The 23,391-nt window shown below is 42.7% G+C and overlaps 1 protein-coding gene across 2 annotated transcripts in view; it reads right to left on the bottom strand.

Annotated features, from left to right (window-relative positions):
* The window catches only part of EXT2 (exostosin glycosyltransferase 2), a 104,443-nt gene that overhangs the window by 69,496 nt on the left and 11,556 nt on the right, over nucleotides 1-23,391 (bottom strand). For both annotated transcript variants that reach the window (XM_050955339.1, XM_050955338.1), the window contains exons 5-7: nucleotides 19,613-19,808; nucleotides 16,874-17,013; nucleotides 15,967-16,060 (exon numbers count right to left, since the gene is read on the bottom strand). In XM_050955339.1, coding sequence (XP_050811296.1) covers nucleotides 15,967-16,060; nucleotides 16,874-17,013; nucleotides 19,613-19,808 — 430 coding nt within the window. The remainder of the gene's footprint in view (nucleotides 1-15,966; nucleotides 16,061-16,873; nucleotides 17,014-19,612; nucleotides 19,809-23,391) is intronic.

Below are 23,391 nucleotides of genomic sequence, written 5' to 3'. Positions count from 1 at the left end.
GTTTTCATCTCACTTTTGCTAGTTCACAATAGCATCACTTTACTCAAAATCCAGCTGTAACTACACTACACACAAAACTACTATTTGACAGGAAGAAGGGTTTCCATGTTGGCCCACGAAACAGCTGCATTTTTTTGGCCTTTAAATCCAAGAGTATCTTGACCACTAATATACTGCCAACATACTAGGATTTAAGGCAGTGTCTCCCATCCTGGGGATCTCAGACTAGTCTTGGGAATGGGGGCACGCAGGACAGAAGAGAAAAACGGAGTGTGGGGGGAATCCTGCACAAGTTGGATCTACTGTGACTCCCCCATTACAAACATTCTGCTGTGAGTAATGCATGGAATAGCATGTTGAAACCCAACTCTCCTTTCTGCTCCTAAATCTGTGACTGTTGGTAAGGCTGACTGACACAAACTTAGCGTCTCCGTCCCAGATCAGCAGCATAAATGTGTTCCAGTCACAGAGCCAGTAAAGACCCAAAAACATAGAGCCTTCTGGCTGAGGGGAATGGGGGACAAAACATGCAGGAGGGCCCCCTGGGAAGAAGAACAGAACAAAACTAAATGCTGTAAAGGGAAAAAATGGTTAATGTGCACTTATACTCTGAAGAGTATGTACGCAGAAACAAACTGGTGAAAATTCCTGTTGAGTTTTCACCTTACATATTCCTAATTTACATCAAACAAGTGTTTACTTTTGTAGACACCAGAGCGTCAATGCAACTACAGGACAGCAAGCTGGACTCTATTCTGCCTTATGGATAATCATATTTGTCAGATGCATTGGTGAAGGTGTAAGAGGCAGAGGGGAACCCAGCTTGATTTTTTAGATTGCAGATGGAGTTTGCAATGTTGACTGATCCTTTTAGTTGAATAGGCAATCATTCAGAAAGAATAGATATAAACCTATACTATGCCATTTTAAACAGACTCATTTTGACTAGAACTACATAAGATTAGTTTCTGCTTTGAACACTCCCTCTCCATTAATCACACAAACCAAAATTATGACAATCTAGATTTCTGCTACAACTGTTACAAAGGCCAGAACAGCCAAGAGAAGAACAAACATCAGTCATGTGTATACAATTGCAGGAACATTCAAATGTTATATGACTACCCAGTGAAAGGGAAGGGGAGGTTCAGCCACATTTCTTGAAAAGTGATGGACAGCTCCTGAAACACAAAGCAATAGGTTTCAAGTCTCAGGGGTATCGCCTTCAAATATGTCTATGTTATAAGGGTAGATCAGTTTTCTCTGTTGCAGGCATCCAGCTGAGAGGTAAGGTCCCAAGTAAAACACAGGAATCTGACTGCAAGCCTTTGAGGTGGCAGAAGCCAAAAGTGGTTCAAAGGCAAGGCCGGCGGGTGGGCAGCACCTTTGAGTATTATAAAGGTTAGAGGTTAGTAAAGCAGGAGCCACTGGCCAATAAAACAGTGTTTGCAGAGCCCACTCTGCAGCTAAATTGGGGATCTGTTTACACCTTTCCCAGCTTTCTGAGTTACACACACCGACGCTTCCCACTGTGATCTTGTCTAGTGTCCGCTAGCATCTCCCCTGGTCAGCAGCTGCCCAGTTCTCTGCTGGCTAGCTTTATAATATGGCTAAAAGATGCTTGGAAACTTTTAATCAGTATCCAACATCAAAAATAAATAAATAAAAGCACAACTTGTGTCAACTGCAGCAATAAGATCCATCTTGTTTGAGATTTCCCATGACTGCCATACTAATGCCGAGAGAATGGAAGTTTCAATTCCGTTGATTGAAGAGGTTAAACACAAAACAAGCCCAGTGCCAATCACACATATGAAAGACCAGCATTTTGTAATAATGAAAAAAAATTGTGTCAAGTTACTGCAATGTTCTAACTTGCAAAAACCAGCACACTATTTTGGAGCACAAGCCATATTCCACAAGGCATGTTTATTCCCGTTTGCTTATTCTTTTCTAACAACTGTGAAATATGGATTTTTATATATATATATATATATATATATATATATATATATATATATATATATATATAAACACACACTGGAAGGCATTAAACAGCCATTGGTATTGCTACCAACTCTGCCTACAACATACATTTTTAGTGACATCTGTGTTGGTGAAAGTCACTGAAGTGACAGACAGCCTTGAAGTCTGAAATTCTTTACCCAGCTTCCCCCATACCTTAAGAAAATGAAACCATCTCTCAGGGTGCAAAAGTACTTCATCCTCCATGGCCCAATCAGTCTTTTGCCTCTCTACTGAGGCTGAGAACCAAGGGGTCAATTACTGCCAAATGTGATGGTGCCATGTGATATACAAACTTGTCCAGCAAGAAAGTAGCTGGAGATAAAATTAATTTTATCTAGCCCACAAAACAGCTGTTAGGTAGTTACTGAAAGCATTTCTTTCAGGCTGGACCATATTCAAAACTCCATTCTAAAAGCAAGGTCTCTTATCCCATTATTAGTTCAATGGAACATGTAGCTCTTCTGTTAACTACTATTTCTGAACATCTCTAGAAATGAAAGTGTGACTTAAATAAAACATTTTTAATAACACATCCAAGTTCTGTTCCCATGTCTGAAGGATGTTCAAAATTAGCAGCTAAAAAGGTAGAACAAGAGAAAGAACTTCATGGCTGTTTCAGAATCTAAGGGCACCACAATCACAGAAGATTAGGGTTGGAAGGGACCTCAGAAGGTCATCTAGTCCAACCCCCTCCTCAAAACAGGACCAATCCCCAGACAGATTTTTACCCCAGTTCCCTAAATGGCCCCCTCAAGGATTGAACTCAGAACCCTGGGTTTAGCAGGTCAATGCTCAAACCACTGAGCTATCCCTCCCCCTCTAGCATTCCTAGCACTGACTGACAGCTGGGGGAGGGGGGGGGCACATGAACTCTTCCAGTTACATCAGGCAGGAGATGGAACAGGTTCCAAAGAGTTGTGTCAACACTAGGAGTTAGTTCACAACAGCTGTACTATTTCCACTTGCTCTGTGATTTATGTTGTGGTAGCTGCTCAACTGCTGGCTATTCTATCCCTGAAAGAGCCATGTGGCATTCAAGAAAATGTATCCAAAAGGCTGATTTGCACAACTGCTACCCAACAAGTCAACAAGGTAACAAACATATGAAAACTATCCAGCAGCAGATCAAGTGCCACTACAGGGCACCTAAAAACTTTGTGATTTAAAACCAAACATTCTTATTGTATAAGGAAACAAGATGTAGTAGTTAAAGCAGAAACCTCAGAATCAGGACTCCCAGGTTCTATTAGACTACCAGTCTGACCTTCTGTAAGTAAATTATTTGTGTGTGCCTTACACATTTTTACGTTATATAAATGGGTATCATATCTACCTCATAGCAGCTCTGAATGATTTAATTAACTGCCTTTACAATCCTTGAATAGAAAGTGCTATAAAAATGCAACATTTTTATTGTATAGGTAAACACTAATTTTACAATGGTCTCAATTAGAAGGCAGGCTGTGGATTTGGGCAAGAGAACTGTGGTACAGGCCAAACAACAGAAATGGGGAAGCAGAGTGGAAACTGGGCTGAGCACCAGGACCAGGTGATCACAAATACTGTTAGTTTGCAACTAGCTGTTTCAGTCAAACAGTGCAAAATAGTCTCAGAAGAAATCCTGAGCTTTCAGGTTTGGATAATCTGCATTTAACTGTTGTATATCCCTTAACTAGGAATTGGCATACAGCAACCTTCCAAGGTTTGACAGTAAGATATCCAAATTCACAGCAGCATTTCACTAGTTTCAAGTGGAACGGTTGACTTAACTTAGCATAATTACTCTCTGAAAGCTCATGTCTAACCCTGTCATTTAGAGGCCGAAAATACATATTCTAATTAGAGCTGGGCAAACAACTGTTTTTTTATTCACAAAACATTCTGTTCTACCAGAAACATTTTGTTTCCAGGCATATTTAAAGGACCAGATTTGCAAAACAGTTCTTATAATCTTTAGTCCCACCTAGCGATGATTCAAGTACTTCATACAAAGTGGAACACCTTCAAGAGGAGAGACTGAGATTGAGAGCTGGCCTAGAGTACCCCATAGCCCAGTGGTTAGGGCAGTCTTCTGGCAGGTGGGAAACCCAAATTGAAATCCCGTCTTAACATGAAGCAGAGAGGAGAGCTGAATCTTGGTCTTTCACATCCTAGATGAGTGCCCTGACCACTGAACTAGGAGTTATAAGATGGCACCACACTCTCTTTATGAATCTACCTCCTCCCCTGCACGCAAAAACATGTTTGGCCCACACTATTTATTTAATTCATGTCAAGTTCACAAATAGTTCCGAGTTGACCAAAATTGCCTTTTTCAACTAAACCTATTCATCAAAAAAAATTTGCCTGGCTCCAATTCTAATAACACATAGCTCTGATCCATAAAATCATTGAATGGTGTGCTTACTGCTCTCAGGGACTTCTCAACTTTCCCATAGCATAGAGATCGTTGTGCGCCAGAGGTAATATGCAGACAATTTGCTCCTTTCTGGAAAGCAAAGATGGGGGCTGGAATGGGAAGAATCTAGGTTAAGGGTGCTCTTTTCAAGTGACTCAAAAAAATTCTGATCAGTGAATGTCAAGGATTCTGCAACTCCCCTAGTGCTCCTGGCAGTAAGCCAGGTAATCGTTTTTCCTTTCCCTTGCTGTCTGCTGCAACAGACCTTTCCCAAGAGGGAGAGGGGGGCTGGAGCTAACTCCAGTGCATCTGATAAGATGGCAAACTGTCCATGCCTGACATTTATGGAGGACCCAGGGTTCCATGGAAGCACTCTGGGAGGATTAAAACAGGGTTAGCCTCTCTAATCACACTCCCTAAAATTCTACAAATGTCAGATGAATGAAAGTTTTTATATTCAATAACGATGATTCTAAAGAGCCCCGAGACAAAAGTTGCTCTCCATCAAGGCAAGATATACAGCTGGAAATCAATTTTTTTTTAAAAAAGCTTCTAAGACCAAACCAATCACCCTTAAGAGCTGCCCTGCTGCTCTCTACGAATGGCAGAGCCAGTATATCCTGGAACTACTTTTCAAATGACAAGATAAAAAGAACAGCCCTATGGAAGCTCACTCTTCCTCATTCCTCCCTCTATGAGTGTCCAAATATTGAAATTAAGTTTGGCTGGAAATAGATACTTTTCTCAGTATCAACCAAGTACAGCTAACAATCCTACTTCCTATATGTGCCTCACCCTGCAAAAAAATCCATACAATCAATTTGGTTAAACTTTGCCCAGGACCATTTCAGTGCAAAAATGAGAAGTTTCACACGCCTGCACTCACTGCCTGGAGCCAGAAGAAAGGCTCATATAGCTGTCAGCAAACTGATAAGAGCTGAAATTACTCCACAAAGTCCTCTTTAAAGAGAAGAGTCAAAGAAGCTCATTAAATAGGAGGGGGAAGGGGTCAGAGACACTAGCCACTCATGTTTTAACATGACACTAAAATAAGTCACTGATTTATGCATACGTTAGTGTCTTCAGTTCCATGTGACCTGGAGAGCTTGAGGCATGGGGAATATGAGCTAGAAAAACTACAGTGGTATTGCTCAGACATTATTTGTTCTGGGAATCTCACCTCCTAATCCAACACTGAAAACTCACTCTAAAATGACTTGCAATGTCTTTTAAAAATTGGACTTGTGTCTTTGTTTAAAAAAAAAAAGGGGCATAAAGAAGGCCTGAAAAGTTGTGGGGTTATGATTGAGTTTTTTTGACTGTTTTTGCCTCAGGGCAAAAACACAATTCTCAAGTCTGGTCTTCTTTAGCTCTCCAAGTGGATCTCTTACAGAGTTTTGAATGGGGTGTAGCATGTGTTCCTATATTAGCTGAAGGGGTAAGGGTGTTCTACCTTTAACAAAGACATTCTCTTTCTAGTGTGCTCATTAGTCACTGAATTTAAGAGTTAAAACACATTTAAAAAGTGTGACTTAAAAAAAATCCCTTTCCTCAGTTGCATCAGCTTTTAGCTTCTTCACTCTTGTCATCACAAGATCATCATCATTAGAGCAGACAATGCCTTAATTTTTAATGTAAAAAAACAAAGCAGGGAGGGAACCAAACGTCCCCACCTCTCCAGCACTCCCCTCTCCCCTACCTTGAAGGTTATCCTTAATCCTTATGGGGGGAGGGATAGCTCAGGGGTTTGAGCATTGGCCTACTAAACCCAGGGTTGTGAGTTCAATCCCTGAGGGGGCCATTAAGGGAACTGGGGTAAAAATCTGGGGATTGGTCCTGCTTGGAGCAGGGGGTTGGACTAGATGACCTCCTGAGGTCCCTTCCAACCCTAATAGTCTATGATTCTATGAAATTCCAGTCCTAGATAGTAATGAATTTATCTGTGTTTGCTGAATTGGCAACATGTTGGGATTTATGATATCAGTTGAACATAAATTTTCAAGACATACAATACTCTGCTAAACGAATATGCAGACCAAAAATCAGAAACACTCTGGAAGTCTGTTTACCTTACAAATTACGAAGTGAAAAACAGATTTGCCCTGGGGGAGGACGTTTCATAAGGGATAGTTTTAGCAGTAGCCATGGAGGTGTTGTGTTTTCCTTTCCTTTTTCTTCACTTTGCTCCTCTCCATCCCCCCACTTCAATCTTTCTCCCCCACCTTCGTCTCTCACCCTCCACTCCTCCTCTCTGCCATACTCCTACCACATCCACTCCTTGTCCTTCTCTCCTTTTCTTTCTCAATATTCTGCCACAATATTATCGTTGACCTGTGGCGCAGGGGAAGTGAAAGTAGAACAATGGATGCTGTCCACAGTACAGTTCAGCAACTGTCTGTAGGCATTACCACCAATGTTACAGTCTCCATATAGATCTCCAGGTGAGGGAAGGATGGCTCAAGGACGATGCTCACTAGGAAGCTTCACAGATAGCAGGATGATAACAACACAGAACAACAGACATGAAGACAGTCCCAGAAGTGCATGTGTTTCACACCCACTTTGTCTCAATCTCACCAGCTCAGCAGACTGGTGGCTTTTTTAGGTGGTCAGTCTGTTAGATTGGATAATCGGTGTTCCACTCTAATTGGGACTGGGGTCAGATCAGGTGACCAAAAAACTGGAAAAATCAGAGAATGGGATGTCAAGCTTAGGCTAGCAGGCCTAGCCGCCCTGGCTCAGACTGACAGCAAGAGCTCCAGCCACGGCTGAGGCTTGGACTGACAGTGGGACCACTGACAGCCCCAGCCCGAGCCCCAGCCACTCTCAATCCCAGGCAGCTGGTGATTCAGTAAATATGGAGAGCTGGATAATGGAGGCTTAGATAAAAGTGTCCTACTGTACTGATTTCTTTAAAAATAAGAAAGCTAAGCTTAGAAAACAGGGATGCTCCCCTCTGTTCAGGGACACAGTATTACTTACACACACACACACACACACACACACACACACACACACACACACACACACACACTGCCTGAACAGAGGGGAGAGTTCCTGTTTTCTGAGCTTACCCATCAGTTATATGCAGTGACGAGCTGCCAAAATCTTAACAACCGGTTCCCTCCTCACCCCACAAGGGGGTCGTGGCCTGCCCATGCCCCCCAGGACTCCTGCCCCATTCAACCCCCCGCATTCCTTAATGCCCCCTTCCCCCGAGGCCCCTGCCCCATCCAACCACCCCTTCTCCCTGTCCCCTGACCGCCCCTGGAACTCCTGCCCCTGACTGCCTCCCACCACCCCATCCAACCCCCCTTCCTTCCTGACTGCTCCCCCGGGATCCTTCTCCCATTCAACCCCCCTGTTCCCTGCCCTCTGACTGCCGCAATCTCTATCCAACACCCAATCCCCCCGAACTCCCCTGCCTTCTATGCAACCCTCACCCCCCACACACACACTCCCTGCCCCCTTACCGCACTGCCTGGAGGTGGTTGGCGGTGCTATAGCAGCACCGCTTGGCTGGAGCCAAGCCACGCCACCGCTGCGCAGCGCCTGGAGAACCGGGTCAGGCCGAGCTCGCAGTCCCCCTGCTTCCCGCGAATCAGCTGTTTGCGCAGTAAGCCTGGGAGGGCTGAGAAGCAAGTGGTGTCTTCGTGCTCAGGCCCAGGGAGGTGGAGCAGAGATGAGCTGGGGCCGGGGGGCAAGACAGGGAGCTAGAGCACCCGTGGGCTTGGCGCCTAAGGCACCACTTTTGGATAATGTGCTCAGGGGGAGCAGCTGCTCCCCCTCAGCTATGATCCTGGGTCACTTCAACTTATCACTTGTTAAATTTAGAAGCCCGAGCAGAACAACGGGTTCTAAACTGGTTTCTAAATTTAACAACCGGTTCCCGCGAACTGGTGCAAACAGGCTCCAACTCACCATTAGTTATATGGCTGTAAATGTTTTCACAACAATGCAGAGTGGGGTGTGAACATGAAGTTTCAATTTTGGGGAGGGGAACAGGATGCAGAGTTTGGGTGGGCTGGGGGCTCTGATGGCAAAACATTTTGCTGGCCAGAACAAAAAAAGCAAAGGCTTGCAAAGCACGGTTTCATAGCAAATCAGTGGCAATGCAGGGAGACTGAATATAACTCAGGTTTCCTGATTTTTAGTCCTGCTCAAACCACTAAATACTGCTGCCTCTTTTCCCTGATTTATACCATATACTGTCCTGGTAAAGCAGCTATGCAAAATGAAGTTGTATTGAAATCACAAAAGCCAAGTCACGTCAGCCCTGGAAAAACAATACAAGGGCAAATGTGTCCATATGTTATCCTCCTCTTGATAGCAATGATTTAATCCTCATAGCGACCAAACTATTTTCTCCCAGCCCAAACCTAAAAAAGAGTTTATTTACAAGCTCTTGTGTGCTGTAAATTTAAGACATTTCCATTTAATGGCTTTCTTGATTTCCCATCAGATGCTTGGCAAAGTAATTTGAGCAAGAAAATTTGAAAAATTAAACTCAAACAAACAACTTCCTTCAACAGTCTTATTGTCAAAGAGATTCTTAATCTATATCAAATTGATGAAAAAAATGTAATCTTGATATATGAACTCCACTGAGTTAATCACAGAAAGATGCTGTACAGAGAGCTGCTAACAAATGGAGAAGACAGGCAAATAAAATTTTAAATACTACGACTCAGTTCTAATGTTTTCCCATTAAGGGCAAAGATTTCTGCATTTGAGGAGCAACTGCTTTATACTGGCACAGTACATACAGATAGTTTAGAATTTAGCACAACTGGGGTGGCTCCTTCATCATGTGTGCGTGCATCTAATAGTGTATGTTTTACATGATGGTGTGGTTTTTATCAGCATGAGATCATGATAGCTGTATTATTTATAAAAATAAGCCAATGTGTGTTATTCAGGTCACTCCCCAGAGAGAACACTATTCTCTATGAGCCAGATATTTCACAGGAATATTTTAGAAATATGTTAGTTTCTAAATGTTTTATGAAGTTGTTTTCTTTGTATTTCTCTACCTGTAATGTCTGGCACCTAAGTTACCAACAGTACAGAGCTCAGGAATACCATTAAAACATCCAAAAACTTTTGTTGAAAAAAACCACAAAATGGAACATATAGTGATGTGCCTATCCCACTTCTGCCCTGAAGGGCTTAAAACAGCCCTGGGAGAGGGCTGTGGCAGGGAAAGCAGCTACTAGGCTGACTGGGGAAGCAGTCGCAGCTGGGCCACGTACCAATCAGGCCTCAACTGGCCCTATATAAGAGGCTGGGAGCCAGGAGCTCAACAGTCTCTCTCTGCATTCAGAAAGGGAAGGGCCTGGCTGCAGGAAGGTTAACCAGGTATCTGGAGTGGTGCAGGGCCGGGGAGAAGGCCAAGGAAGCTGGGGAGCTCCAGCAAGGAAAGCCCCAGGCTGCAGGCCTGGTAAGGCCTATTAGGTACTGGGTTGCAGGAGCAGCCCACGGGTAGCTAGAGGCAGCAGGTCCAAACCTCTTTGCCTATGATGAGTGGCTTATACTGCAGTCTGCCCTAGTGAACAGGGGCTAGATGGAGACTGGGCAGGGCCAAGACTGATGCAAAGTGGAGATGGGGGGGGTTCCCCAGGGAGCAGGAGACCCAGAACTGTGGGGGTATTGCCACGGGTCAGCACCCAGTTAGCGGGGCACTGGGGTCCTGGAAGGGACACGGGAGCCAGCAGTGGTAGCGGATCACCGGCCAACAGAGGGCACTCCAGAGGGCTGGTGAGCTAATTCCCTGAGACAACCAGCAGGAGGCGCCACCAGGTGAGTCCCGCATCTTTACAGCACACTTCTAAGGTCCAATATCTCAGGCCCTTCCAAGCCTAGAAGCAAATGTGGTGGGAATGCATTGGGAAGCTAGTAGACGTGTGTGTGTACATAAAAATATGACATTACTGTCAGAATTGTGTTTTGCTCATTCTGAGCCTGAGGTAGGTATAATTTTTTTTTTAAGTCAACACAAGGGGTGAAGGAGGACATTTTGTGGGATTGCCTTCACTTTAAAACAATTAACCTATTTGAAATGTTAAAATTAGCTATGGAGGAAATAGATTAGTGGACAGAGCAGAGGAGCCATTCAAAGGTGAATGATAAATTCATTTTATCACATGATATCACCTCCTCATGTGGAATTTTATGAAAGTTGTGGGTGGAGGAAAGACGTTAAAAAGAACTCTAGCTCTTATCTGCTGGTATGAAAATATGTAGATTCAAGAGCACAATATTCAATCATTTCCATAGCAACTTTAATCCAATGATTTCAAACTACTTTATAAGCATTAATAAGCCTCAACACATTGTTATACTCATTTTACTACTGGACAAGCTCCATTCTTTGTGCCTCAGTTTAAACACAGTCAAAGTGCTTGAAGGTGTAAGAGGCAGAATTGGACTTAAGGCTAGCTACAGTCAGTCTCTTTCAAGTCAGAGCCACATCCTCACAGAGACGAGCATCACAAGATAGTGAAGAAAGTGCGGTTATTCTTCAGAAGTAGGGTGACCAGACAGCAAATGTGAGAAGTCGGGACAGGGGTGGGGGGTAATAGGAGCTTATATAAGAGACTCAACATTTGGGACTGTCCGTAGAAAATCAAGACATCTGGTCACCCTATTCAGAAGTGAAGCAATGAATAGTAGGAGAAGAAAACAGGGCATACATTGCTAAATACTGTTGAGCAAAGTAACTTACCTAAAACAATGACAAATAATCCTCTGAAACAGTGCAAAGACAGAATGTAGGGAAATAATGCCTCCGAACAAGCAGAGTACAGATTAGAAAAGCATTCTGTAACCATTATATAAGAGACAGCAGCTTAGCAGATAGACACTAGCAAACACTGCCACACATCACAGTGGAAAGCAATGGAGAAAGAGGTGTAATTCACAGCTGGAAAAAGGATAAACAAGCTCCTCAATTTATCTACGGAGGGGCATCTACAAATACTTATTAGTCATGGTCCAGATCAGGCAAGGTGCTTGTAGACGGGCCGACTCACCCCCGCGGCGACTCCTGCTGGTGTCTTCTGGGAATTAGCTCGATTCAGCTCTGGAGTGCCCTCTGCAGGCTGGTGATCCACCTGTGCTCTGGCCCTCGTGCTCCTCCCTGGACCCGGTTCCCTTTTACACGGGGTGCTGCCCCCTGGCAGTAACCCCTTTCTCTCAGGGTCTCCCCTCCCTGGGGAACCCCCACCCTCTATCCCCATCTTGCCTCAGTATATGGCTACTGCCAATCTTTGTCTAGCCCCACACCCTGGGGCAGACTGCAATATCAGCCTACTCATCACTGGCAAGGAGGGTTTGGACCTGCTGCCTTGGCCTACCCCTGGGCTGCCTTCTGCAACCCCCAGTACCTATTAGCCCAATGCTAGGCTGTAGTCTGGGGCTTTCAAGGGTAGAGCTCCCGAGCTCCTCTGCCTTTCCCCAGCCCTGCTTCACTCAGGTACCTTATGTCCAGCTCCCTGCAGCCAAGCTCATCTCCCTTATAGCTAGAGGGAGAGATTGTCTTGGCTTCTGGCTCACAGCCTCTTATAGGGGCTAGCTGGGCCTGATTGGAGCATGGCCAGAGCTGAGCCTGCTTTCTCCAATCAGTCCTGGCTTCTTGCCCCAGCCTAAAGGCTGCTTTCTCCAGCCACAGCCTGTTCCCAGGGCTGTTTTTAACCCCTTCAGGGCAGGAGCAGGGGTCCACTCTGCTACACTACTACTAAAGCAGCAGGGCTGAGATGTTACCCACAAGTTGACTGTGCCTTTGAATCTCTTAGCACCTGACACCTCAAAGACTCAATCACAGTCAAACTCTCCTTTCCCTCACCAGCCCCTGAAGTCTTGAATTGTGATTAATCTTCATTTGTTAATTAATGCATGCACAGTGCCATACAAGTGCTAAATATAATTTAAGGAGTCAAACAGGAAAGAGTAGAAGATGAGAGTTTGAAGGTGTTGACACTTGGATGTCGCAGGACCACCTTCCAACTAGACAAGAAGTTCCAGGATTTTTTTTTCCAGAATAATTCCCATCAGAAGAAGGTAAGTATATTTTTAACCTCTATGTCAAGGGCCAACTAAATATATTGCCCCATTGTGAAACTGAGAGAACAGCAGAATGCAGACAGCTGTGAGACATGTGATGATTTACTTTGTGAATCAATCCTTTATTTTGCTATTCAGTGTCATATCAGATGTTAGATATTATTTTCTGAATATCTGTCTTGGAAATATCACAAGACCAGGTATCACAGAGAGGACTTCACAGATGCTTAGCACTGGGAAACCAGCAATAAATAAGGCTGATAAAGTGTTAAATGAATGGATAATCTGTGCATGTTTCCTCTGCCTGGAGCAGACAGAGCCAGCCTCAGAAGACAAGAGGAAGGTGGGCAGAGAGCCTGTTGACAGACCTTGCTGCAGTTTTATTCCAGAATTTTCACCAGCTAATATGCACAAGAATATTCATCACATGTGAAAAAGAATCCAAGTGTATGAGTAATTTGGTGTGAATGAGGAATAAGAGAAGCTCTAAAATAGTCAGTGATACTCTGGAATTTACAACAATGCCTAGTGCAGACCATTTATATGCCAGAAAACTCCACATCAAACACCACTGATCCTCTTCAACCAAACACTGACTTGACTGGGTAAGGAAGGAGAAAATTGCTCCGGGCCAATGGGAACTGCTGGAAGCGGCGTCCAGTAAGTCCCTTGCCCCGTGCCGCTTCCAGCAGCTCCCATTGGCCCGGAGCAGCAAGCTGCAGCTAAAGGGAGCCGTGATTGGCTGGACCTGCGGACACGGCAGGTAAACAAACCAGCCCGGCCTGCCAGGGTTTTCCCTACACAAGCAGCGACCCCAGTTTGAGAAACTGCCTTAGAATGTCTGAGCTGCCAATGTAAAATACTGCATATTTACCACAACCCTTATGCATTTTAGTACCCAGAACTTGTATGCTATCTCCAATTTTCTCCTTTCCCTACACAAGTGGCGGCCCCAGTTTGACACACACTGTTCTTAGGAGGTTTTTTAAAAATATATTAATTCAAAGCACCTGGCAAAGACTTCATACATATATAGGGGCATGTGTATATATTCGCAACTCTAATAGGTGCTGTTTTTAGCACCTATTAGAGTTGTGAATGTGCGCACATCTCTGGCAGTTGACCTAAAGATAATACAGCCATAGTAGTTAATTGGAGTGGGGTGAATAAAGGGAATGGAAACCTCTGCTGGCTGCAGTGATACTTGCAAAGGCTTCTGTTCCGCATACAAGGAAAGTTAAACTAGTTATAGAAATTAGACATGAAGGAAATGGAAGATTAAATTATCTAGTCTATTCTTTGCACCAGCACAAGCAGAATGGATCCATATAGTTAGGGCCCTATCAAATTCACGTCCATTCTGGTCAATTTCATGGCTATAGGATTTGAAAATGAGTCAATTTCACATTTTCAGATGTTCATATCTGAAATTTCAGTGTTGTAATCGCAGGTGTCCTGACCCAAAAGAGGGTTGGGGGGGTGTCACAAAGCTGTTGTAGAGGGGGTCACAGGATTGTCACCCTCACTTCTGTGTGCTAAGCTGTAGAGCTTCCTGCAGCATACGGAGGTACCAGGAGATGGGTCTCATCTCCCCCTGAGAGCAATTGTGTAGAGGAAGAGGAAGTCCTGTGCCTCCCCACCCCGGGGACTAGCAGCTGGAGCCTGGGGAACAGTAGGGGCCCCCCAGCTCGAGTGCCCTAGCCCTGCCCCTCTCTCTCCCTCTCCCCTCCAATAGCTAGATTTCACGGGGCAGGGCTTATTTCATGGTCCATGACACATTTTTCATGGCCGTGAATTTAGTAAGGCCCTACATATAGTATAGCTTCCAGCACTGTGTAATTACGAGTGAGTTGAACAATGAGACTTATTACTTGGAAAGACTATTCCACATATTCTTTATGGTTAGATTTGTAATATTTTCTGATATTTATCTTAAATTTCCTATTTCTGAATTTCATCTCCGTACTCCTACTTATACCTCTTGGACCACTTAAACCTTTTCTCCCTCTCCTTGATATTTACAAGTATCATCAGGGAGGAAGGATGGCCTCATGGCTAAGGTTATAACTTGGGACTCCAGAGGCCTGTGTTTAATTCCTTCTCTGCCACAGAAATCATATATGACTTTAAACAAGTCCCTTAGTTCTCCATCTGTAAAAGAGGGATAACAGTACTTGTCTATCCACAGTGGTGGTGTAAGACTACATCAGTAACTGTGAGGCACTCAGTGATAAGAGTGACAGAAATACCTTAAATAACAGTATCTGTGAAACACAAATATCCTTTTTTCCCTATGCCTCCAAGATGCTCAGCCACTTTACCACAATCTGCCTACAGCCAATAATTGTACTGATCTGCTCAGCTGAGCCACTGACACACACATCTGCATGAGAACACTCAGGTCAGAGCAAGTATCTGGTATTATGGACACTAACAATCTGTAGCAAACAGGCAGTATCATCTATCGGACCGAACTGGGAACTGAGTCAATACTCCTCGATTATATTCCTGGCTCCACTCAACTCATTCCATGACCGTATATAAGTCACAACCTCTCTATGACTGTTTTCCCCTTGTAAAACAGGTATAACATCTATCTTACAGGGATGCGTTTGTGTAATTAACGTACATAAAGCATTTTGTATTTAACTACCACCTTTCAGCCAAAGATTTCAAAGTATATTTATAGATCTGGACATACATAGGGTCAGCAGAATTCATTAATCTCTCACTTCAAGGAATTTAGCTATGGCTGAGCAAGAAGCTACAAATTTGCACTGTGGTTTTATCAGAAATTTGTCTTAACTTGCAAGAGCTGGGAAATAAAACTGAACTCTGCAGGAATTTGATCATCATTGTGCGTTGAGAAAACAGGGAGAAGAGAGTAAAATGAAATTACTTACAGTGGAATTTGGCCAGCAGTGGGGTAAGCACCCCTGCTCTTGTGGAAAGTACCATGGGATCTTTAATGAACAGGTGGTCTGGACCTCAGTTTTACTTTTCACAGTATTTACGCAGTCCATGCTCGAGAGACCCTGACCATTGTGGGCACTGAAGATCCCATAACATCTTTCACAAGAGCATGGATGTTAACATAACATGCCAGAGAAATTCCAGTGTGGATAACTGAACTCTGCGTACTCAAGCGTTCTTCTACAATTGCAATCATATGCAGTGTTCTTAAATTCCTGACCTAAACTACACTGTAGTACTGTTAAACAGCTGCTCTTCAGCAGATTTTAGTTATGCCAGAAATAATTATCTTTGCATATTCAGTATTTAAGTATTCTGAGCATTATATAAATGTCAGTTATTATATTTTTAGTGCAAAATATCAGCGAGCTGAATGAACTGAACTTTTAATAAAATGAGAAAATGCAGAATGCTTCTACTCCCAACCACACTTCACACACATACACAGACAGTGGGTACACATGAACTCATGTATAGACTTTAACACTATATTCAGGCTCCTTTACCTGTCTCTGCATCTCCTCAATCTGCCGCTGAGGAATGCTTTGCAGAATGCTGTACATTTCAGGCATCTTTTCTTCAGGTATCACAACAGAGGCTCTAAATGCAAAACAGTGAGGCAAAAAAAGTATAAAAATGCCACATGAGAACATACCAATAGTCCATCTAAACTGGTATCATAACGTGCTACACTCTAGAGGTTTCAGAGGAAGGCATAAGCCTCTGTAATGCAATTAATTATTCAATACTAGACCATTGGGGAATTTCTTCATGACCCCAGCTGCTCAACCTAAGGGAAATGCCCAAAAACTCTGTGGGGTGCATTTGCAGAAAAGCAGCTGCAAGTGGCTACCTAGAGAAGTGTGGTCTAATGAATTAAGTATGGACTGGGAGCCAAGAATTCCTGTGTTCTAATTCCAGTTCAGTCAGTGACTTGGTGTAATTCTGAATAAATCATTTAGGGAAAAAGAGTGTTAAGTGCGTGCATACAAAATCTCTGCCATGACTCAGTCACTCACACCTATATAATGGGGATACTTCTTTCCTTCACAAGGGTTTGGGAGGTATAAACTGCTAGAAGTAAATTTAACAGCTTGAGTGCAAATACAAGTGTGAAAAGGCCAATAATTTTTGTTCTATAGATGAATATCCTGAGCTGCAAGAGACAGGAAATCCAACACCAAGAATTGGACAGTATGTGCTGCTCACTGCCCTCCTTTGTCCCCTCTCATTTTCCTGCTCCATTACTTCCTATGCTTGGATGCATCCATAGTGTGGACTTCAACTGCCCTGTTGTCAGCATTCTCAATGCAGCCCCCTGCATATTCTGTTTCTTCACTTCTAGGTTGTGAGGTTTTAAGTGGCATGCATAACTTACACAGGTTTGGAGAGTGAAAACCAGTAAGTACGAACCTCTTCCAGTCCAGAACTTCAGAAAAAGGCAAAACATAGGAGTCAGCAATAACAATAGGGACACAGCCAGCCTGAAGTACATCACTTAGCACAGCTTGTCCCAGGCGAGCACCACGCAGAACGATGCAGAATGTGGCTTCCTGTCAGTGAATAGCAACCACAAACAAAGATGAAAAAAGGAACAAACATTACATCCCTATAATTTATATATTAATTCCCCTCCGAACACAGACGTTCAAGGAAAACATCACTCAAGTTTGCTCTCTGCCATCATCATGTTCTGAGTTATCATCAGACCCAAAATAATGTGCAACTTTATTCTGCACTGGCCACTGGGTGTAAAGCAAAAAATGAGGACAGGATGAACTAACAGGGCTTTTCCATCCTGTGTTTTAGTGATCCCATGTCAGAAGTTTAATCCCTTGGGAAAGACAAAAGAATGACAAACCCTTTACAAATCTAACATCTTAATGGCTGACTATGATCATGATTAAGGCTATGATTATGTCACGGAGGTTGCAGAAATTACAGAATCCATGACTTTCAGAGACCTCCATGACATTGGGGCACCGCAGCAGCTCAGCCACCGCCAGCAGCAGGGGACCGTCCCGCAGCAGCCCAGCTGTCATGGGCAGCGGTTCCTCCAGGGTCTCTGTCAATCTGACCTAGGGGAAAATTCTTTTCCAACACCAAATATGCCAATCAGTTAGACCATAAGCATGCAGGCAATACCCACCCACCAGACACACAGGAAAGAATTCTCTGTATTAATTCAGAGCTTTTTCCATCTAGTGTCAAATCTCTCCCATTGGAGTATTTGCTAACAGTTGTCGTAGATGGGCCATGAGCCACTGTAGGCAACTTCATCATACTATCCCCACCATAAGTTTATCAAGCGCAGTCTTGAAGCAAGTTGTTTTCTGCTCCCACAACTCGCCTTGGAAGGCTGGTCCAGAACTTCACTCTTCTGATGGTTAGAAACCTTTGTCTAATTTCGAGACTGAACTTGTTGACACAAGAACAAATGGATATAAGCTGGCAACCAACATTGACCCTTAACTTCAGTAACTCCTCTCCCTCTCTGGTGTTTATCCCACTCTTGTATTTATAGAGTACAATAAGATCTCCCTTTGGCCTCCATTTTGTTAGGCTGAATGAACCAAGCTCCTTAAGACTCCTCTTGTAAGGTAGGTTCTCCATTCCTCTGTGATCCCAGTAGCCCTTCTCTGCACCTGTTCCAGTTTGAAGTCATCCTTCTTGAACATGGGTGACCAGAAATGCACACAGTATTCCAGATGAGGTGTCACCAGTGCATTGTACGATGGTACAATATTCATATGAGACTATCTATTCAGAGCATCCAGTTTGCTTTCTGAAGGGGACAGTTAAATATGAGAACTAGGAATTAAAAGTCTTGGCTGTCCCCTCATTTGCTTCCCAACAAAGCTGTGACACCTACATTCATATCAGAACACTGATGAGCAGTTCTAAAAGCTCAGCCAAGAGAAGACTGCAAAACAGGATGCATTAGCAACAGAGCAGTCCAGGACTCTGTTTAATAAAAGCAGCAGTAAAGAGAGTGCAGGAAAGGATGTGCTGGGATCAAATCTCAGACTGCTTTGGGGAGGATGGAGGAAAAAGGAACAAAACGCATTTCAAACACCTACTCGATAGATCACAGGGCAGCAGGTGGAAGACTCTGGGTAGGTCTGGGGGAATAAGAAAAGAGCCCCAGATGTGGACACACATGCTCATCTGCCCAGATAACCATTTTTCCTGTCTAGACAAAAGTTACTATAAATATATCTCCTTGTATCATTGCTGTTATCAGCCAGACATTCCAAAGGGAGATGCAGGGCTCTGCAAGGGAAAGTATTTTCACAAGCTCTGCATGTGCCAGCTTTCGAGTTAAAAGTTATATATATCTATCCCCTCTCCTGCTATCCTTGAATGATACAGTCTTCATTAAAGAAGCAAAGTAAAGAGAAATCATTATTTTTCTGGATGAAGGTTTACAACTCAGAACATCCCCTCCCTTCCTCTCACCCTCTTCCACTTAGAATTTTAAACATCTTTCCTACAAAATGTAACAGAACTGGATGAAAAACAACATGCACTGCAGAAAAACAAATTTATCATAACTTGTTGAAGTTCAATGATGGATTACATGCTGGTGGCCAGAGATGGAGTGCAGAGGAATATTCCCCAACTGGTCAAAAGTATAGTGTGGTGAAGCCAGCTATACGTTAAAGTACTTCTACTCTGTACTGGAGGCTTGCCAGAAGACACAGGAGTCTGAGAAAGCTTATCTGGTTTTATCTTCATTGACACATCAAAAGCCCTCTAGAAGTTGGGCCAAGGCCATCAAACACATTTCACCTAGAGGTTTCCATAGCTGCATGCTGTTAAATCTTCTATCTCAGTTTGTCATGGGTACATAGGGCACTGTGCGGAATTGTTTTTCAAATACTAAACTGCACACCCTTTTAATCCCTGTATATCCCTTCAAGTTCATAACACACTTTTGGTCCTTCGAGTCCAATGAGGATAACCGTAAATTAGAATATAATTTACTTTTAGGATACAACACTCTGTTTAATGTAATAGACTTTTCATTTTCAAATTCTTCCAGCAATTTAACTTAAAATTAAGGAAGCGTGCTATCTAAACTAAACAAAAACTCTTTGCTAAGCTAAGCATCATTGGGTCTGTGGGGCTATGCAGGTTTAGCAGCCTTACCTGAAGCACCTGAGGGTACTCAAAGACCTGGTTCTTGTGGCAACGTTTACGAACAGAAGGAACTCCCTCTGACAGATTTGTGCATTTGTCCAGGATCAGCACAGACTCTCTGTTCTCAACCTGAAGAGCCTCCAAGTCAGAACGGTATTCCGGATGAAGAGCCATTTGGGATGACAGGATGAAGTACCTACGAGGACTGAAAAGTGGAACCAAAGTGACCTGACATTTCCAGGAGTTTGCTCTCTAAAGATTCTGGAATTCATTTCTTTCTGTCTTGGCCCAGCGGAGTCCAGATTTACTTACCTGCTGGACACACCTCAAAACTCACCTTTTTTTCCTCCAACATTTGGAGACAGAACAGGATGAGAGTTGGAAGGAGTTATTAACTAACTGATATAGCATAATTAAGATTTGGCCAGATCTAATTATTATTGTATGGACAACAAGAAGTAGAGATAAGCTCCTCAAAGTGACATACAGATTATTGTAAATTTTAAGTCTTGAAAAGGGTGCCCAAAACCTTGGGATGGGCAACTCTTCATGTTACCTAAACTGAAACAAAAATAAATCTGCAACATGCTGAGAGAGCCTCTGATGCAAGACTATTACAGCATGCGTTCACTTGGTTATATTTTACGTGATGTTAGTGTTTTATTGTAAAGCATCTAGAACACATTGGATGACTGATACTACGTTCTTCTGCTTGTAGACATTTCAGTTAATTTTATATGGGTAAAAGGTGCTGACAGCCCTGGCACCCTATGTAGATCCACAGAATAGATACAGTAAGGGCAGTAGTTAGATAAGTTCGCCTCACTGACTCAGCCTTGTGCCTTTGTGTTATCCTGGAAGAACCATTTATAGGACAGAGGTCTGAGTTTAGCATCATTGCCCCATTCAGCCATTGACCTCTGCTGAGACTAACAAATTTATATTTATAATGTAAATTGCTAACATGCAAGATAAGTTATTTTAATATGAACATATTCAAAAATGTATTTTAACAGCTCAAGTCAAAAATGCAGGTATATAGTCTCAAGTTAGCTATTCATGTCTTTAAGCTGTGCAGCTCATTCATGCTGGAGTACAGCACACTGCACCGAAAACAGTACTAAAATTTATTCTGATCCTTCATTTAAAGATCAGCTAACACAGACTACTCTACTATGTGTGATGCAAGGAAATACACAGTATGTGCCTCCCCCCGCCCCATGCTGCCAAGAGCACTCAGGAAATATGAGGCCTCTATTTAAGATTCCAATTTCCCTCCACTTGATGGCTGGCTTTTTTTTTTTTTTTTTTTTTTTTTTTTTTTTTTTTTTTTTTAATATAAGGCTCTGAAGCACACACATTATAAAGATGAACTCTGCCCTACCCACCCTCCTTACCATCTCCACACCAGCAGTTTTGGCTACTCCAATTAGACAGTTGAGTTATATGGACTTTTTTTATTTGTAATGCTATTTTTGTAACTTGCAGAGGCTTGCTGGAATATTTACTCCTGGCATCACTGAATTTATAATTCTGCTTTAGGCAACTAAACTATAAAGAAACTAAATCACAAACTCTAAATCCAGCTCTCTAAAGGAAACAAAAATAAAATTTACCTTACAAACCAGCACAGCTGTTGGTAAGTGCTAATAATTGCAATGGCCAGCCAGAAGTTGCACAAGGTTGTTCATTTTTATGCTTGAATCATTTAAGACCAAAATTCTGGCATAATATTGTCAACATCCCATGACAGCAAAACCCTATGATCCAAGTCTTGCTATAAATGGATGTAAAATCTTAATGTATACGAAGCCTGACAGTTTAGAATAATGGTATATAATTGTATCTACTGACCTATGATCAAATTCTGACCAGCCTTCTTTTGCCATTTTTTCCCCACTCCTACCACAAAAGAAAAATAAAATTCATGGTGACCAATTGTTTTTAAAATTACATCAATGATTGGCCACCAGATGGCACTCTACCCAAGCGGTAGCCCACCAACTCTGCCAATAATCAGTGTGCAATGATACATGGTGGTTGCAAAATATTCACTAAATCAGCGACTGATGCACTTGCACTTGCTCCCAGATACTCATCTGTTCTCTCATGTACTGCAACCAGCCGTACCACCTGGCTGATCATGTGGACATGAACTATGAAGATGTCTGTACTAAAGAGAAACCATAGATGCTGAGGTCTACCGGATGAATTTTGTTTCCTACATATGAAGATGATGTTCTCTCCCTCTGTGCTTAAGGTAACAATTTATCAAATGCCAAATGGGATTCACTTAAGTGTCACTGTATTGTTCACACACACGAATATTTGAAGCAATGAGAAAAACCATGTACATGATTACCGCTCCAGGTTGTCCTGCAATCATTTGTTTACCTTAGAGTTTCAGGTGACCTGAAATTCAAAATAATTCAGGTTTACAGCCCTCAAAAGACAATAGCAAAAACACTGACATCGTCAGCAGAAGAGATTATTGACATGTAAGGTAAACTTCTGATCTGAAGTTAGCAGCATCCCTTTAACCACTTGGGTGCTGCCTCAAGTACCCAGGGTACACAAGTTAAAAATGCATCATTGTTAGCATTGCACTATGTAGCAGATATTTCATATGTGAAGGACAACATTTGACAGGAAGTGATCATCACACAAAGGACTGACAGTTTCTGGGTCATATTCATGGCTCCGTATCTGTTTTGCTGTGACATGTGAAAAAGTCACTTAAGCTTAGTGGCTCAGTTTACTGATCTGTTAAATAGGAATAGTGACAGGCAAGGAAGGTCTCATTGTCAAGTGCTCTCGGCTGCTCAGGTAAAAAGGTATTATGAACACAATATTTAAAAAAAATAATCATAGATTAATAGATTTTAGGCCAAAAAGGACAGTTAAATCATCTACTCGGACCTTCTGTATATTACAGGCCAGAGGATTTCATCCAGTTACTCCTGTAATGAGCCCAATTTGTATTTGACTAAAATATATCTTCCAAAAAGGCAACCAGTCTTAATTTGGAGACATCAAGAGATGAAGAATCCATCGCTTTCCTTTATTGTTTGTTCCAACAAGTTAATACCCTCACTTAAACGTGTGTGTTTTATTTATAATTTTAAACTGTCTGGCTTTAACTTCCAACCATTGGTTCTTGTTATGCCTTTCTCCACTAGATAAGGAGCCCATCAGTATCCAGTATTTTCTCCTCATGAAAGTACCCAAATATTAATCAACTATCTTGCTGATCTACTAAACAGATTGAGCTCTTTAAATAAGCCATTTTTTCTAGCCTTCTAATTATTTGTGTCTTTTATGCACCCTCACCCAGTTTTCAACATCTTTTTAAAATGTGGGCCACCAGAAATGGACACAGTATTCCAAATATAAGTCTGAACAATGCCATATAGAGAGGTAAAATCCCTCCCTATTCCTACTCATTATTCCCCTTACACACACCCAAGACCGTATTTCCCTTCCTTTTTCGCCACAGCATTGCAATGGGAGCTTATGTTGAATTGTTTGTCCACTAAATCCTGTTCAGAGCCACTGCTTTCCCGAGATAAAATCCCCCATTACGTATGTATGGCATACATTCTTTGTTCCTAGATGTATAACCTTGCATTTGGCTGTACGAAAACACTTTTTTTTAATGGGCCCAGCTTACCAGGCAACCCATATTTCTCTGAATAACTGTCCCACCCTTAATATTTATCATTTCTCCAGTCTTCATGTCGCCTGAAAATTTTATCAACAACCATTATATGTTTTGAATCCCAGCACAA

Source organism: Gopherus flavomarginatus, chromosome 5 (assembly GCF_025201925.1).
Source record: "Gopherus flavomarginatus isolate rGopFla2 chromosome 5, rGopFla2.mat.asm, whole genome shotgun sequence".
NCBI lineage: Eukaryota > Metazoa > Chordata > Testudines > Testudinidae > Gopherus > Gopherus flavomarginatus.
This window is presented reverse-complemented; position numbering and strand designations above follow the sequence as displayed.